The 19,411-nt window shown below is 40.8% G+C and overlaps 1 protein-coding gene across 1 annotated transcript; it reads right to left on the minus strand.

Annotated features, from left to right (window-relative positions):
- Positions 1-13,756: 13,756 nt before the first annotated feature.
- Positions 13,757-19,193, minus strand: LOC136951433 (aldehyde dehydrogenase family 3 member A2-like). The gene is made up of 10 exons (XM_067245809.1): positions 19,085-19,193; positions 18,534-18,715; positions 18,121-18,352; positions 17,616-17,701; positions 17,049-17,257; positions 16,684-16,801; positions 16,343-16,484; positions 15,826-15,992; positions 15,632-15,731; positions 13,757-15,308 (listed from the first exon to the last, which is right to left on the minus strand). Exons 2-10 carry the CDS (start codon positions 18,693-18,695, stop codon positions 14,980-14,982), a joined length of 1,545 nt encoding a protein of 514 aa, XP_067101910.1. The 5' UTR covers positions 18,696-18,715; positions 19,085-19,193; the 3' UTR covers positions 13,757-14,979.
- Positions 19,194-19,411: the final 218 nt, after the last annotated feature.

Here is a 19,411-nt window from a genome sequence, read left to right on the forward strand (position 1 = left end):
ACCTGCGGGTTGTTACTGAAAGTCGTGCCTGTCTCAGAGCTGAGGATTGGTCAAATGCATGAGGGGCGGGAATACAATGTGGCAAGCTTTTTAAAGAGACAGTAAACTAAGGTGAGGCCTGATGCAGTGTTGTTCAATAGGCTTTGCGAGGCTACAATGTATCAATTACGGTCATATACATTTTTTTTTTGGCCATCATACCTGGTCCTGAGAATCGTGTTGTTCTGCTCGTGATAATATCACGAGCTGGCATACTGAACAATCCGCCATCACAATTTAGTTTTTAATCTGTGAACCATTGTGGGAAACAATTTAAAGCTGTTGATCTCTCCCTTAATGTCCTTGAGTGGTTTAGTGTGTTTACACCGACTCACCCACTCAGTGCTACTTGCCTGAGTCTGGCCTTGCAAAGATGGGGTTGGCATGGTGTTCACAGGCTTATTGAATCAGTGCACTGCCTGCTACCTACAAAACCACTCTTTCAAAACCCTTTGAGGAAGAAATGTGCTGGCTGAGAGGTAAAACAGGGGTGGTTTGTGGTGTTATTATTGTCAACATTGAATACATTCAAGCAAAAAGCTAACATTGTGTCTTATTTCCAATAAGAATAATCACACATCAGAAAATACAAATACTTGGTAGGTCAGACACTACTAACGTTTGTATCAAAAATTCTAATTGGATTCTAATTGTTTCAGATTTTATGGGTGTTATGAGACATCTTAACTTGATGTCTCATAACACCCCTTCGTAAGTCCTGCCCATACAGAAAAACGATTTGTAGAATACCATTCAAGTTGCAAGTTATTAGATATATTCCATTATGTCTTTGTAATTGCAAAACATTTTCATTATATGTCTGCATGCCTGAAGGTCCTAGCATGATTTCTTTTAGACAAAATTGAAGAGAACTAGTTAGAATGGATCAGGTGAAGCACATAGCTTTCAATTGCCTCCAGTCGATTCATTGCCTTGTAGCAGACATCCTTCCAGCAATCATCATAAATGTCCTCATCTGAAGGACAGGAATAGCAAGAGACCAAGAGAGAGAGGCCTTGGTGCATCTGCCTCCTCCTGACTAAGTTGACAGATCAAGTCTCTCACAGAAAATATCACTTTCTGTCCCAAGGACCTTTCTCATGGTGAAAATCCTTTGAACCTAGAGGCAGAGGGGTGAAATAGAGATGCCAGGTGATCAATGATGCTATTATGGCAAAATCTCCTGTTTCAGTGAGACTGAATGGTCAGCACAGACCAGCACTCATCTCTGGCAGAGTTCAAAGTGCACGTTAACTGATCCGATTGGTACTGAGAACTTGAGAGAGAATGTACACAGCCGTACAGTGAATTGCTCTGTGCGAAGGTACATTGATATGCTGTATAGTCCAGACTGTTAATTAGACAAGGTCCACTTGTCACATATCGTTACTTTCTCTTTTTTTGTTCACAGCTCAACAGCAATTTTCTGAAACTCGTTAACACTAGAGCTGTGACAGTACAGCCTGGAAATCACATTTCCAAGTCCCTTAAGGCCTTGAGACCACAGAGCTCTCAATGTACACCACAGCATAACGATTCCTCTGCAAACCATAGATCATTCATCTGCGAAGGCACATAATGCGAAAATGAATTCAGCAGTTCTGAAAAGGAAGATGGAGGTCAAAAATGCTGCAAACTCAATGGATCCCCCTGAGAACCGTGTGAGAGACAAATTCAGAGCTCTACTGGAGTGTGAGAATGGATGAGAATCACAGGAGAATTGAAGGAAATTACAAGTCTGCACCATATCTCACAATGCCCCACACGTCAGGGGTTTTGAAAAGAACTGTGATATAGGTTAGATATAGGGTTGGGGGCCTGAGGATGCCAAGTGAAAAGAAACAACGCAATTAAATAAGTGTGAAGGTTATCATCAGGGACGTCGTTAGACCCTTTTTACTGCGGCACGTGTCCCAATGTAAATCTGCTGTGCCCCAGTAAAATATAAAGTTTGAGTTTTAACAATTTACTTCATTAGTCAGTGCATTATTTTAGATTGTTAATCCCGGAAAAAATTAACACAGTGCACAGCAAGATTGAAAGAAAAAAGGGATATGAATTAGGGGCGGGTGCCCCAGTAGTTTTATGTCTAACAATGCCTCTGGTTATCATCCTCTATCAACATCGATGAACCAAATATACTGTGTTGTTTGTAGTTTTCCACAGTTAAAGGTTCTTAGAGTTCTGAGTATATGTTTCTATAAAGCTACATCTTTCTGAGAAGCTACCTGACTTTGAAGACATGTTGCTGTATATTTGAAGCCAAAGTTCCATCTGGTCACTTTATGACACAGGTAAAATTACTCTTAACTTTTGAGTTGATTTGTGTTGCAAATGTATATTCGACAATGGATCTTCTTTTTCGCAACTCAATTATGAAATGAGAAAAGATACAAAAGATCTTGTTAAACCTTTTCAGAATGATGCTGCACTTGCTCTGGTATGAATGTTGACAAGCGTGTCAAGCAAACAAATTGAATTAGATTGGACTTCCATGACTCAGTTTCACAGTTAGTTTGGCTGTCTGTTCTGACAAAAAGACTGCTGATGAACTTCAGTAATCGCATTACAGTTACTAATACAAAAATGTCTTGCGTTACTTGCGTTACTTGCATTACTGCGATCTGCATATCGGGAGGAGAAAAAAACAACAAATCAAACTTCCCTTTACAGTACGTGTGTTTGCATAACACTCGTCACTTGACTTAGCCCCAGAGTTCAGGAGGCGAAACAAGAATGGCAGAGCCGCTTAGGACGTCTTTTGAGGGATGGAGGCACTGGGGCACGTGCCCCAGTGTAAACCTGCTGTGCCCCAGTAAAATATAAAGTTTGAGTTTTAACAATCTACTTCATTAGTCAGTGCATTAATTTAGATTGATAATACCGGAAAAAATTAACACAGTATCCCAATCAATGCTTGTAAAAGTGTTTAACCGAAAACACAAACCTATATGCATGCAGAATTCCATGTCAGCACGCTCTTCTGAGCTTGCCAAATAGCCACTGCAGCACGGACACAGAAGTTCAGGGGGTATTCCAGAAAGCAGGTTATGCAACATAACCGGATAAATTAACCCACCAGCAATGTTGCTACAATGTACCCGGGTATGCCACATAACCTGCTTTCTGGAATACCCCCCAGATGTCGGACTCGGCACACAAGTCAGAATTGAGGTAGGCTAAGAAAACATTACAAAACTAAAGATGGTTTCTAAATGATAGGCCTACCATTCATCTTATTTTGACTAAAACATAAAAACAATATTACATGAAGCTCAAAAAAACAGTATTTGCGCTCAAATTTATGCGAAAAAAATGTGCGCGCTTGCATTAACTATTTATGTCCCTGCCAAAGCTGATATCAAACTTGCGTCCCTGAACTGTTGTATAGTGGGTTAAGCAAGGGGAGTTTCTATAGCCTATTAGTGCATTGTGCACAGCAAGCTTGAAAGAAAAAAGGGATATGAATTAGGGGACCCCATTTTTTTCACTTGGGTGCTTTCGCACAATGTGATAACACCCCTGCAGATTCTCCTTATGAAATAATTAATTATTCTCTTGTTTGCTAACTTTGCCTCTCTGTCAATATCTGTATTAGATCCTCCACCCAGGACCATCACTATCAGCATGACATGTATGTGTGTGTTAGAGGGAAATAGGGAAGCAAAAACAACTGGTGGCTTACTAAAGACAGGTCTTCACACACACAGTAAGTCCTTATTCCCACCATTTGACTAGCATCGTCTGTCCCTGTTTGCTTCCCTGGCAACCTCAACATTCTACATTCCCCCTGATCCTGAGTCACAGCCTATGATCAACCATCATTAGTAATATCACTGCTGTTCCAGACTCTACAACATCAACAACAACAAGTACAACAAACACACTTAATGCAAAGATAATTGAATAAAGGCTTGCTCTGCTGCTCTGAGAAGTTAGGTTGGAGCTGGCAGTTCACAATACCATCCATCGTTAAGCAATAAAACCAAAGTAATAAGAGAGTTCCAAGATGTGAGACCATTTTCTGTGTTGTTCATGAATAATAGCTGTAACAATTTCAAAGAGTTAACTCTTCAACAAGATGGGCCTATTACTATTACTAAACCAAAAGGGCATTTATGATTAATTTCCACCCTAAATGTAAACACAACATTTCACTTTTTTTCTTATCTACTTTCATAATTTGGTCAAACTTCACATGTTGAAGACCCCGTTCATTGATTAGAAATAATTCAAGACAACCTTTTTTGTGGATTTGGACAAAGCCAGTATGCATCCATTGCATTCAAGCTCAAGCAAGTCTTCTGTGTCCCAGACTCCCAGACATCTCTGCCTGCCTTTTCTCTGGTTCCCAATTAACAGCCGAGCATCTGGTTTGATTAATCAACAGCTTCTCAAAAGAAGCAAAAAATAAGGATCCCTTGGCCCAGATACTTAACTACTCAAAGCCTAAGAGGGTAAGGTAACATGCAAAAGTACACAGGCAGCACAATGGGAACTATATGTCCTAAGTCAGAGTGCCAAGGATAAAGGAAAGAGTTTGAGGAAAGAGTTAGTTGAATTTGCATTTTTTAGCATTTTTTTAAGCTGCAAACTAAAAATAGCTGATTAGTTATTAACAGGGTGACAATATACACAAGCTCCGTATTTTTTTAATTAATGCCAGTCCCATGCTCCCATGCTATTACAAACTCAACTCACAAAGGTCTGATCTTAATGTCATGTGCCCCCCCTCCACCATCCAAGCAAACTATGACCCACTAAGTTCTCTGTATTCCTCACAAAGAACAAGATAAAAGAAAAGTGTGCTTGTTATGAGTTGTCCCATGCAATCTGTGTCCACATGCACAATTGCTCCATTGTTGTAGCTTTACTAATCTCTTCTATTAAAGATTCCAGTAATGAGCAGGTCTGGTACGCTGCCCTAGGCCCCAGCCATCACTGTGACCTCTGCATGGCACGTGCCATTAAAAGGAAACCTTTGTTCATGAAAAACTCCCTCTGTGACTGGTGACCATAACTTGCATTTACTGCGCGTGTACACAAGTACACACGCTGTAAATACGCTGTATTCACACAGACTTCTGAATTAGCAAGCTGTCCCACCAGTTTAACTGCGGTGAACTGAGCTCGGCAGCAGTCCGGCAGGGTTTCAGACTAAGCTGATTGTCCACTGTCTGGGTTTGGGTCTGCAGCAGATGGTGCCAGGGGGGAGATATGTTACACAGGAGGGGGAGAGTGTAGTAGGGGATATACTGTACTTTGGGCAGGAAACCAGAGGGGTGGTGTTAAAGGTGGGTGGGGTTGCAGACCTCTGGTGGACGTTATTTAAGCATTTGTTCATAAGATGTTGATAAAACTCACACAATGCACACAAAGCACCGAGGGTATATTTGAAGCTCAAGAGGGAGTTTTTGGGATGACAGCAGCATTGTTGTATTTTACATTTTTTGATGGTTGATACCTCATCCTTATGCAATTATCTTGGTTTCTAGCTGGATGATGGTACGAAGTATGGACCTGAGGAAACATTTAGGAAAATAATTGGTGGAAGCACTCATGAGGATGAAAAGGCTTAGGAGAAATTATGACAGGAATGTCATAATTGTGAGAAATATGGGTTCCAAGCAGGATGACGAAAGTCCTGATCATGAAGGTAAATAGAATAAGTACAATTTGAATAAGGAGGAGAACAGGGTGGGGGGTGGAGGGTGTGGGGTGTGAGTGGTGGGGGTTGGGGACATACAAGATTTTGTATACTGTAGCTTAGGTCTGGGGCACATTCACAGAACAAAGACTGAAGTGGTCTGATTGTATTTATCCTGCCACTGAGGCCACCCTCCAGACATCTCATAACTTACCAGAGGCTCACATCTACAACTGAGACCTCTTCAGAGAGGAAATCCCTTTAAAATTAGAGGGGAGTGGAGTTGCTGTTTGCTTTGGCCTGCTGGATGACTCACAAGTCCACTCAGACAACTGGAATATTTTGTCAGGTTTAGATAGGACGCACGTACACAGACATGTGTAGATCAAACATATCTTTAGATCCATTCACTCATAGTCAGTATGCAGACCTACGCACAGCTATTTGCCTATTTCCTAATAATTGTTTTATGGGTTATAGTGGAAAGCAAGGGAGAGACTCTCAGCACAAGACTTATTATTAGTTCAAGTATTAGGTTTATGCTTTTAGAAATGTTCTTTTATACCTGACTACAATAATTATCATTGTGCTTCTAATCACAGATAAACAATGGTGTACAGAAACTATACCAATTTTGTGTTAATGGTACAACAAATATAAAATAAATTCCTGAACCCTCTCTGAGGGCCATCTGTGACATAGAGAAACAGCAGTGTGTTCGTATAATGCATCTTCTGTATATTCCCTTCAACCCCCCAAAAATGAATGTCTAAACCAGGAATCTCAAAAGGATTACAGCTTTTCTGTGTATAATTGTCAGCTACCAGTCATTTTGAAAAGTGAAAGCGGTTTTGCTCTCAAAAACACAGTCACAGAATGTCAAATGTCAGCACACACAAATCTCACACAAACCCAAAACCCTGTAAATCTAGGAATCATAAACACTGGTTAGGAGCCATGGTCATGTTTGTGGGGCTGAAACTGTGACAAAACCCATTCTTATTTTTCCCCACTAACATCATCTATGCCAGTTATCATAGCTAGATATGTGTGTGCTTAAAACTATCCCAAATCATGTTCCAAGACATTCAAACATAAGGCACAATTTCAAAGCACTTCCATTCCTTAAGTCAGTGTGACTGTATGGTGTTCTGTGAGACCCACATGATACAGAAGAAGACTAGTGTCAGGCTATTCCCTCCATTGCTGTTTCACATTCAAGAGATAATTGACTTAGCAACCATCAACATTAGCTCAATAACACTAAAGTTGTGGCTCTTGCACTGGTTGCCATGGTAATTGATTACATGAATGATATTATCCTTGTAATGACATTTGGGAAAAGGAAGACATTAAAATTAGCCATTCTGAAGCTATACTTTAAAAAGCATTGAGTGGACTAGAATTAGCCACAGGGCTAAAAAGCATGATAATTAGCATTAGCCATAGCAGTGACATTAATCAATATCAAATTAGGTGCTGCTAGTCCACTTGATGCAGCATTGTTTTGATGTAGCATTGGCTTATGTAAGCAATGCCTTGGAAGACATACCATGTTGACCCATCAGCATGTAGCAAAATAATATCCTGGCTGATTGGTTTGTGGCTTTCACTTCACAGTTCTCATGCATTAGCCTACCTTAAAACCAAAGTCATACAACCAATTAAAGCAATTCAGTAATTGAATCCCAAAAAAGTGTGTGTGTGCATCCTATCCATTTTTGCCTGCAAGTGCCTGCAATTACAAAATGCCTGCAATTTGGCTCTGAAGTTTTTGTTGCAAACATGACAGGGGTGAGTCTTCCCTGGTCAGGCTTTCCTACATTTACTGTTTAATTGGGCTCGACACTTTATTGTATTTCCTCCCCACTTTGTTAATTCCCCAGGGAGCTCAGGCTGTAACTGGTGCCTATGTAGCGAAACTTGAGCCTAATCAAGGCAATAGACTAGTCCAATAAGGACACACTAATTGTGCAGTGTCAGGGGTTCTGCCTTTGCACACCCCACTATCTGAGAGAACAGGATAGCTTCTGAGACTCGGGGAGAGGGTTCAGACATGGTTGTTAAATTTGACCGTAATGCTCAGTAATCATGTCCTCCATTAATGTTTGCTGGATGCAAAAAAAAGTGCTGAAAGAGATGTTTGTTAAATCAGCTTTGATAATGTTTTTCTTTAGAGCAGATCTTCTAGTTGAGGTTTACACTTCTTTGTTTCATAATTTTGAACACACGCAAGTATAGAAGTGTCTTTGTAGGTAGGCCCACCCATGTTAAACAGCAGGAGTGAAAACAACAGGACATGCAGTAGCATTCGGGTTAGGATAAGTCTGCTCCGCACTACAAAAATACACATAAATGGTGATTGTTTCATCGTTTCTATCTATCTTCAGATTGATAATCCCATTCATTTGGGAAATACGTTACTTCTGGGACTTCCGGTTGGCTAAACCGTCTCTGCTCCAGGGTGTGTAGCTGGTAAGAGGCCTCTCAGCTGGGCTTTCTAGGTAATTAGAAGGCACTGGAGATGGGCAGGTTAAAGTTCTGACACCCACAGCATGTGGTTCCATGCCTCATATCTTCACCCAGATGCCTTTAACCCCCCCAGCCTCCATTCCACCCCCCTTCCATCCATCCATTCATCCACTGTTGGCCTTCTCTGTCGTCCAAATTCCTCGCAACCCAGCATGATACAAGCAGACATAGCTCAAAAGCTTTTACCAATTGGGTATGACAAACCTCATACACTGCTCAGTCGAGCATTCTGACTTGTCTGCCTGCGCTTCATTTGACAGAAGCCCCTGGAAACAAAGTAAAATACAAAAATGTCAGTGAGCTCAACTGAGTACAGGCAGCTAGGGTGATTGCAGGCAGATTTTGATGAGCCAATGTTTCCCTAAAAATTAATGTTTCCATAGTTCCCCTCCAGCCAGGGCAACATGGCTACAGCTACAGTATAGCCCAAGCATGCTCTCCTGCTGTATCATGCTGTGACAGACTGTAGGCCTACTGTACACATTTACCAGTTATCTTGCCCTACATCCAACTCCAAGAAGGTTGCTGCATCCTCAACATTGGTCTTTATGTTACATACAACTGACCAAACATGCCGATCAAAGTTTGTTGACCTTGTGTCAACTATAAAATAACGGTGCATTTTTTTCACAAACATGCACACAGTTTCATTATACATTTAGTCATTTAGCAGACGCTCTTATCCAGAGCGACTTACAGTAAGTACAGGGACATTCCCCCCGAGGGAGTGAAGTGCCTTGCCCAAGGACACAACGTCATTTGACACGGCCAGGAATCGAATTGGCAACCTTCAGATTACTAGCCCGATTCCCTAACCGCTTAGCCACCTGACATTTTAAATATTTCTCCTCTCTTCGCTGGAGTCCAGACAGAAAGCAGTTTTATCCACCAATGTTTGTGTGTGTGAGAGGGAGAGAGTAGAGACAGATTTGGCATGAAGGTTTTAAATGGGTGAACTTTGACTGAACCCCTATTGGGACAGATGCGGCTTCACTCATCTGCAATGGAATGTCCAAAAGATTGTCTCAATATCATCACAGAGAGGAAGTAAGGAATCCAGACAGGTTGGGAATATGACACCAATGGGACACAACACCAGGGATGAAGGGAGTGAGACTTGTGAGGGAGGTTAAGGCTTTGGTCTCAGACAAGAATAGGCCAATAGTTGCAGTGAACAACACAACAAAAATACATTTAAAAGTGAATGAATCTATTTTCAGTTTGCCTGTTAGAGGTTGGGCCATGAGTCATTGCCTCTAAGTTTGCAGCGATAGCAGTATAAAAATACCCCACCTCATTGCTGTGCAGATTTTGGAACAGTTTTAATTTAGTGGGTGTTTTTTGTTTTTACTTAAGCTCTGGAGTCTAGCTCTGATTCTCTGCTGAGATTATTTGATCTGCTAACCTAACATAAAAAAACGCAGAAGCCATCGTGTTCCGACAGACATGTTACTGCGGCATCTTTCTTCACAGAGGCAGAAGTTGTTTGCGTGTAGTCATGGCGATAGAAGCCTTGTTTCTGATAAGACTCCAAATGAGCGGAGGTCTGTCAGGAGAAAACAACCCTGATTTAGACTGAGGTTTAATCTTGTTTAACCCATATGACAAATACACGTACGTAATATCACCTGCAAATAAATGGACAAACAGAGGAAATCCTTGAGCATCAATACATGTTTGTACGACCGGCAAATGTCACAGGAACAATCAATTAATGAGTATTGATGACCTCAAATGACGCAATTAATCGAGATAGGGACGACTTTGCCTGCAGTTTTGACATATGGTAAACAATCTCTAACTGATATGTAAATCAATACTCCAGGGCCCTGATGCACACAGAAAGGAACCAGGGCGCCTGTGTATTGAATCCTGCCCTGTGTCTGTAACTGTGTCTGTCATTTGTAAAGAAAAGCCCTGTGAAAAAGTGAAAAGACAGAGAATAAATACAACATGACCAAGTGAAAATGTGATTGAATATTTTAATAGAAAAACAATCCTTGTGACAAACTAAAAACAAACCTTAGTAGGCGGTCAAAGTTTAAATAGCCATTATGCATTTTCCCAACACGTTATCAGTACTCACACTGGAGCCAGTGAGTGCAGAGAATCACTTGTTATTAAAATGGTTACTATTAAAAACTGGTTCTCTCACTTAATTCTCCTCATGGCTTCCTGGCAACTTTAAAAAATATATTGAACAAGGTGCCAGACAGAGAAATGAAAATCTCCCATTACAGAGAGGACAAAGATCATATCAACAAGCGTGATGGCTAATTTATTCCATGACACAGGCACATACTGTACATAGAGACATGGTATTCAGACTTGTATTGTATGACAAACCCAGCCCTTCCCTTTCTCCTCTCCTATCCTCTGGGGTAATGTTAAAGAGGCCCAGCTGTGAACACTTAGAAACACTAGTAATATATGTACAAAAATGACGTACTTGCTGGGTTTTGGGAATTAGATGCAGCTCTGCAGATGATAAAAGATACTTTCCTACTGGTGGGAATACCAAGGAGAGGGGTAGGAATAAGGATTAATCATTAAAAAGTGAACAATCAATGTGACGCAAAAGTACTTCAAGTAACCCCCCACATCTATCTAAATGTGTTTGATGTTCCTTTCAAGGTAGCGTTCAATACGCAGTGTCACATGCATATGTGGAAAAGAATATCCTAAATATATTAAAACCCTCAAAATGTTACTTCAAAGTCACAACCATTCAAAAATATATACGGGATACCCCCTGAAACTAATCCCCACATCCCACCAACTGAAAGTACCAATCCCTACTTGGTATTGGTTTAAACCTGTAATCCCTTAAGTACCCTCAGATGTAGGTGCCTTCAACTACCACAACACACAATAATCACAGCTTAACCTGTTATTAAAACCAACATCAATGTTGAGGATTGGGATTAAACTTCATAATCAATATACACTGTTTTATGTTCATTCAGTTTCTAAACAGATGTAATTTGTTTAAGATTAGTTTGAGGTCTGGAAAATCAATTAGTGGTGCAAAGTGATCAGAAACACCAGACAGCTCACCAAATTGACCTTAAAGCCTCATGAGTCATGAGGCCTTGCAGTGGGTGGTAAAATGTGGTCCCCATCCTCTTGACCAAAAATCAAAAGCATTACAGTGCACTTTTGGTTTCCATACCAAAAGGTTTGACAGTCAAGGGCAGAAGATCCTCAAGTTCTATTATCAAAGCTAACAACTATCTAGTTCTTGCACATAAGGGTCCGTCACATAACGATCATTATACCATGGAGACCTGAGGACAGACTGAGTCAGGTTCTAAAAAAATGTACCTGAGGCAGAAACTTGAGAAAAGGCACCAGCATTGCCTCAATTGCCCTCTGAAGGCTGAGGTTGCTACTGGTGATTGAGCCTTGGCGAACACAGGACATCTTGGGTCAGACATCTGGTTCTTAAATTACATAGCGATCTTCTTCCTCTGTGAGAGTACAGCACAAAACTATTGCAGAGCTAGGTTTTTTGTAATGTTGTTATTTGTCTAGTTTGTATCTTTAAGATCAGTTGCCATTTCCCCTTTGGTTTTGGTCATTACAATGATAATGCTAAAAGACCATTTAGAACTAGAGAGATGCAATCCTAGACTGTGTCTGAGAGGGAACCGCACCCTAGGTAACCCCAGAAAGTGCTGTTATACAACATGGTGAAATTACAGAGAGAAAAAAAAGATTAATCAGCCCCAGGGCTAAATGTCTGGTGTATTTGAATGAGGGGGAATGTCAAATAAATTCAGAGACCATAAAGATGAAAAGAAAATAATGAATTCCCCATGTATGATCAGACTAATTCTGGCTTTGTGTTAGCATCAATCACAAATGACTCACTGGTTAGGAGAGAAAGAGAGAGACAGAGAGAGAACATATGAAAGAGAGAAAACGGTAGGAACAGATGAGAAAAGGGCTGAAGGGCCAACCACTGACAATAAGGAACAATAAGATGAAAGATTAGATAATAGTTTTGTATGAAGATACTGATCCTTTCTTAGTTTTCAGACAGATTGCGATGCCTGTGTATGCGCATGTCACATCCTGATGATCAACACCTTACATGCCAAGGTCAGCAAGGGTTAACGAGTTGCTATAGCAACAGTCAGAAATAAATAAATCGCTGTCACTCACAAATGGAATAGAAGGTGAAGTGCATCCTGGGAAAATAAATGATTGTTAAACCAGAACCGTCAATAATTATTATTTCTATTGTTTGTGTAATTAATTAAATAATTAAATAATTATGTCTTTACAATTTTTGCACTAGGTTAAATTAATACAATATTTTACATGTTGAATTATTAATTGACAAAGAAATCCTTCAGTTTAACGTCATCATTGGATGCACTATATTGTTTCTCCTGCAACATAAAATTGCTTTAACCTTTGATATTCATGCATTGTCTCTACAGGTGGATGAAGTTCTCAGCAGGAGGTGGCTCCTGATTTTGAGCCCCAGGAGTTTGGCTGATCAAAATACTGCTGTGTGTTACCTTCCAGGGAAAAATCTTGCTTCTAAATGAACACTGTGCTAGTATAGATGGTTTAGACCATGTCATGTTTGGTGTGTGAATCCCAAAATGGTTATCCTGAATCAATTGTGGTACATTTGGCCATACATTACAAAGCATGTACCCTGCTTCCTATCTCTTAGTTCAGAAGGGCTGCCCTTCAGTGGTTTTGCGCCCATGATAATTACCTGGCGCCAGTCCAAGGACATCAAGACTGTGGTGAGGGCTGACAGTAACATAAACATGTAGAGAAAAATACCTAAACTCTTACAAAATATACACACATTGGCATCCACATACTTAAAAAATGCTCACATCACACATGGGCAAAAGAGACACGGTGAGTGTGAGTGACAGCTTCCTATAAAAAGATGGATTTCTGTTGTTTTTAACATCCTTCAAACACGTTGTGCCCTGAAGCTAACTCAGTGGAATGTTTGAAACAGTTTGCCCCTTCAGCCCTCCACCAGAGCTAGATTGTGGAGTTGTCTGTGTTTAACTTGATGTATGTAGCAATGCAGCTGGAAGGTTACAAGTCCTTTGGCAGTGGCTGTATTTTGCTGAAAGGACAAATAGTAAACTGTGATGAAACAGGAAACTGCCTATGAACACACACACAACAAAAAGGACACTAAACATTCATCCTCAGAAACCTAATTCAAAGAACCCATGTCCTTGAAATGGAACATGGTCAGGATATGGGGATACATTCTTGGTGGATAAACACAGTTATTTAATACTTCCTTTTGACCAGTGTACCGATAAATCTTAAAAGCTATCTGATCTGCTAACATTTTCTTACGATTGAATTTCAAGCTGCATTTCCATATCATATATTACATATATAGACTGTGTTATGTGATGAGATCATAAAGTCAAGTATTGATTTTTCCACAGGCTGCCCTCTGAATAAAGTACACTGTAATCCCACTGCAGTTTGTGTTCAGTTAAAACAAAACCAAAGACAACATTTAACAGCAATGCAGTTTGATTTACAAAACAACTGACATCTTTATTGACACCACAAAGTGAGTATTCGAAGAAATGAGGACATCCAAAATTGTTTATAAAACACTTTAGCATCATTTGGTCACACTATTATAAATGACAAAGGATACGGTTCTCATCTTTACCCAGGAGTATAAGTAGCTCTACACTGCCATCTAGTGCTGCTAGTTGGTCAGATGTCTGAGCGGTTACGGAATCAGGCTTTTAATCAGAAGGTTGCTGGTTCGATTTCCCGGCCGTGTCAAATGACGTTGTGTCCTTGGGTAAGGCACTTCACCCTACTTGCCTCGGGAGGAATGTCCCTGTACTTACTGTAATTCGCTCTGGATAAGAGCGTCTGCTAAATGACTAAATGTACAACAACATCAATAATAATTGACAAAAAAATCAATACAATGTTTAGTTTGTAGTGTATGTGTGTACGTGCATGTGTGATGCCCAACAGCCTGTTGGCTTGTTGAGGAATGAATGGTTGTTGGTCATTGTGTGCCAGTACATTGTCAGATGTTGAAGTCACCTGGTATTTTAAGGTCAAAGGTTCATTATACTGGATGTTTTATGTAGAGAGAATGTTTATGTTGTCCCTTCATTGTTTGCTTTGGCAATATTGTTTAACCTGAACATTCATGCCAATAAAGCATTTTGAATTTGAATTTGAGTGAGTGAAAGGACAGATGGAGAGAGAAAGAGAGATAGAGAGAGAGCATAAAAGCAATGCTGAGAGGCGCATTTTCAACACATATGTTTTGCCTCTGGCTAACAAGCCTATTTTACCATACATTTCCATGAAAACAATACCTTTGTTGCTCACTTATATTGAAAGTCAATAGCAGACTCTGAAGAGGCATGCTGTATTAGAAAACAAATATGAACGTAGAAAGCAATATATCTAGCTGAAATGTAGAAATTAAATAAAAATGGCATTCTAATATATTGTACAATTTAAAATGACAATGAATTCAGTTATGATAGATTTCAGAGCTTTGTTAAATTCTGACATCTAAGAGTCATATCGTGAATAACATTTCAAGATTGTAAAGGGTCTTGAAAGTAATGTCATCGTTCAAAAACATTAGAGAGATTATGTAAAATGCATGGTCATCTGCACAATAGTTAATTTGTTAGCTGTTTAACATAGAATACATAGAAAAAGAGAATCTGTTCTTGAGTGTGTACTGTCTACTGTGTGATTTGACAGTAGTGAATTTACCAAGGAGATTTCCCCAGAGACCACCCCTGCCAATACCAACAGGTACAGCTGAGACCAGAAGCTATAAACAGGATGACCGCCAGGGCAATTAAGAGGCCGACCGCTATGATGGACACAGTGACAGCCCACACGAAGGTACGCTTGGAGAAGTCGATTAGTGGGCTGCGCAAGGCGAACCGTGCCTTCCGCGCCCTCTCGCGGCTCTGAGGAGGGTACCGGGCCGTGTTGACGCCCTCCATGCCCAGGGACCTGACTAGGCATGCCCGGTGGTGACTGAGCTGATCGAACGTGTGCTTGCCATGGTAACGGCCCATGCCACTGTTACCTGTTAGATTAGAGGTCATATAGGTGAGGTCATACAACTGAAAGTATATTCCTGTGATATTTCTTTCTGACTGTCTGACTTTCTGAATGCCTCATCCAAAAATTGGAGATCAGTTGAACTGAAAGGCAACACAGCTCAAAAGCACATCAGCATAATTAAATAATACTTCTGTCTATATTGTAAGGTAAGTCCAAAGCCCTGCCAATGTCCACATTTTCCGCCTCTTGTATCTACTTTACAGCATGGCCTTTTTCTACCTACCCAGCCCTGAGATTAAGGTCTTGAATATGTGTATAAGCCTCATCATAAAGTAGACTTCTTACCCACACCCCCAAAGGGCAGAGAGTTGAGAGTATAGTGCATCATTACATCGTTGACTGTCACACCTCCACTGGTGGTCTCAGCTAGCATCCTCTTAATTGTCTATTTGACAGAAGGAGAGGAACAGAAAGATACATCACTGTAATTTAGTTTTAACAACACGTGTCACCAGCTCCCCTGGTTAGGCTCAGCTTACGTTTTTGTCGCAAGAGAAGACATAGAGTGCCAGAGGCTTCTCTCGTTCGTTGATGAAGCGAATGGCGTCGTCCAGGTCGCTGACAGGCACGATGGGCAGCAGGGGCCCGAAGATCTCCTCCTGCATGATCCGGGCATGAGGGGGGACGTCTTTCACCACAGTGGGGGCTGGGGAGGATGCACACACAGCTCCAACATCAATGCTGTTGATAAACTAGTGGGGTATTGTCAGAGAAACTTTAAGGTAATATTGATGGATTGAGTCATGGTTACAGCTACGACTTGATTTGCGGTAAAATATTTTTTGTACAGAAAAGGAACACTATAGGGTCCAGCCTTCAGCCTACCACATGTGCCCTGTGCACCATTCTAACTCCATACCCATCGGTCCAATTCAGTTCACAAGTTCCTTCCTGTAACGCTGTGCACACTGCCCTGAGGGTGCAATCCCACACCCACTACAGGTTCCTACTGTACATCTCTTTGAATAAAAATGCTAATTGAATAAATGTACATACCGATGTAGCACTGTGATGAGTCACTCTGCCCACCCACCGCGGCTGTGTATCCCTCCAGCAGACCCATCACTCTGTTAAAGTGGCGCCTGTTGATGATGCGGCCGTAATCTGGTGAGGATTTGGGGTCCGGACCATAGAATTCCTGGAATTGGTTAAAAATCAAGGATTAGATGCTATTACATGGAACAGCTGATATAAATACTAGCCAATCTCAAGATGCACTTTGAATTGGTTTCACTGTACTTTATATTCTACATTTTGTTCATCTAATGCCGAATGTGATTGATTCAGTTTAGGTTATAATACATTGAGGTTGTGTTGAGATTGCATTGGGGACTGACCAGTAATGTTTGACGTATGCCCTCCACCACTCTGTTCTGTATGCTGGGTTCACACAGGATGTAGTCTGGAGCGATGCACGTCTGACCACAGTTCATAAACTTTCCCCACGTGACACGACTGGGGACAATGTAACAAAAGTCAATTCATGCTGACGAGTCCTTCATCCACATTGCTGCTGGAAACTGACATTGGGAGAAACTGTATACAATCCTGTATAGCCCACAGTACGAACACTTTCATAGCCATAAGAAAACAATTGTTCTGCCAAATGTTTCTGAAACCAACTCTAAATTAACTAGCATATTTGTGCATACCTTATTTTTGCAGTGTGTTAATTGTAAGTATTAATCTATTTGAATCTCACCGGCAGGCAACTCTGAGGTCACAGTCCTTGTCAATGAAACAGGGGCTCTTCCCCCCCATCTCCAGAGTGACGGGTGTGAGGTGGCGTGCGGCGGCTTGCATCACCAGTTTACCCACAGTGCTGTTCCCCGTGTAGAAGATGTGATCAAAACGTTGCTTCAGCAGCTCCTGTGTCTCTGAAACTCCACCTGTCACTACAGGGTAGAGTTCCTTCAAGAAAAAAACATCAGTCCAATGTTAAAATGTCTCCCAAAAAACAGGGCACAAATATTGATTTAATAAAAAGATTATTCAAACCCTATATTAGTATTTATTAGTATTTAGGAATAACATTCAATATTTTGTGAGATCTATCTATATGTGTTTATGTAATAAAAGGGAAAAAATAAATTTGTGTTTTGTTAATACCTTTGTTGACATACATTAAATAGTGGATGACAAATCAAAAAAGAAATAATTATCTATAGACGTTAGTCATTTCTTTATCAGTGCTTTGCAAGTCACTGGCTATATGCCCACAGTTTATAGATCAGGCCACATGTCAGACAAGAGAGTCTAAAGTACAGACCTGGTCTAGATACTGGGGGAGCAGGGCTCTGAGAAGAGCTGAGGAATGCTCACTCAGCTCAGACGGTTTCACCACAGCTGCGTTGCCTGCAGGGAGAGAATGAGGCATTTGTGTGAATGGGATGACATCACAGTATGGAGCAAATACAGTTAGCTAAGGGTCTGGGAAAGAAGGGTTCAGGGTTCAGTTTCCCTGTTGGAAACAAGAGCTCAGTCGGGAAAACAGTAGTCTTTGTCATCATTAATTACACACAGTACAGCTCTGTTGAGCTTTACACTTTAAGTTAAGGTATCATCAAAATGCTGTAGTAGAAATGCATACTTGCATACATAAATGCATACTGCATAGAATAAACTAAGAAGGAAGAAAAAGCCATAATACTTAGAAGGGGTTGCCAATGCTATGTACAGGGCCACCATGCAACATTAAGAAATAATATGTATAAACATAGTCAGAAAATTGGAGATAAGGATTTGTGGGAAGAGAACCCCACAGGAATCCCTACCAGCAGCAATGGCCCCGATTAGGGGCTGCAGAGTGAGAGCCCAGGGGTAGTTCCAGGCCCCAATGATGAGCACCACTCCCAGGGGCTCTGGCTGGATGTACACCTTGTCAGTGAGAGTCAGGATACTCTTCTCCATTGGCCGTGGGGCTGCCCACTCAGAGAGTTTTCCCATTGCCAGGATGATCTCATTCTCTAAGCCTATCAGCTCATAGAGGGGTGTATCGTACTGGCTCTGATGGGACACAAGACACACAATTTGACAGAGAATTAGAAATTATTAAGGTGTCTATTGCTTACAGAAAAATTGCTGGTTTTAAGTCATTCTTTTTAAGAACATATTTTTATTTATTATTATTTTATTTTTATTACCAGGAATAATGCTACTGTAAATTCCCCAGCCACTTCATTCTTACCCTGTTAATGTCTTGTTTGAGGGCAGTGGCGATCTCCCCTTGTCTGTCTGTAATCATCCTCAGAAGGGATTTCAGCTGCTCAACTCTAAACTTTTGGGGTCGTGACCTCCCAGTGATAAATGCCTCCCTGGCACACTCCACAGCCTGCCTCTCCATGTTCATCTATCAGCAGCAGACAGTACCTGTGTGCACACCATACACTCAATAACAGTCTAGAAGTATTTACAGAATCAACTATGATCACTTTCTAATCACATGAATATGCTCCAATTTGTGAGCTTGCAAACTGATATTGGAGTTTATGTAAATGAGTGATCTACACTCACTCGTCTACAATGTTAAGGGTTATAATTTGATCAAATGTAATTAAAGTCGGCCTATATCCTTCTATTAATTTGATAGAATTGAATTTTAAAAATCCACGCGTTGACATTAACTGTTTACTAGTATTAGTTATACCCACAACGTAAAAGCCAAAATAAACGATTTATTTTTTACTCTCGTTATCTATGACAGCAACTTTCTGTAGAATTGTATAATATTGTACTTACGCATGAATTAAATACTGTCCGGTTAAACGTTGTATTGTATTGCTTGACGCCGTCAAATTTTCATTCCACAAACCCCTCTGTCATGTATCACAGCTTTGCATAATTATTCCCTCACCGTCCGCTTAAAAGCATAACCGACTGGTGCCTGCGCTGCATTATTATAGAGAATTGTCCCGTTTCTGGCTGACTGACGTGGCTGTGGGCGTTTCGGTGGACAATTAATGTTGTGTTGCCGTGATATCGGTTTACAGGACTGCTTGTCAATGCCAGTTTTATCATTAACTTTTGAACGTGTGACAAAACACAAAACCAGAGGTGTATTTCGTT

The sequence above is a fragment of the Osmerus mordax genome, chromosome 11, assembly GCF_038355195.1.
Source record: "Osmerus mordax isolate fOsmMor3 chromosome 11, fOsmMor3.pri, whole genome shotgun sequence".
In the NCBI taxonomy this organism is placed as follows: domain Eukaryota; kingdom Metazoa; phylum Chordata; class Actinopteri; order Osmeriformes; family Osmeridae; genus Osmerus; species Osmerus mordax.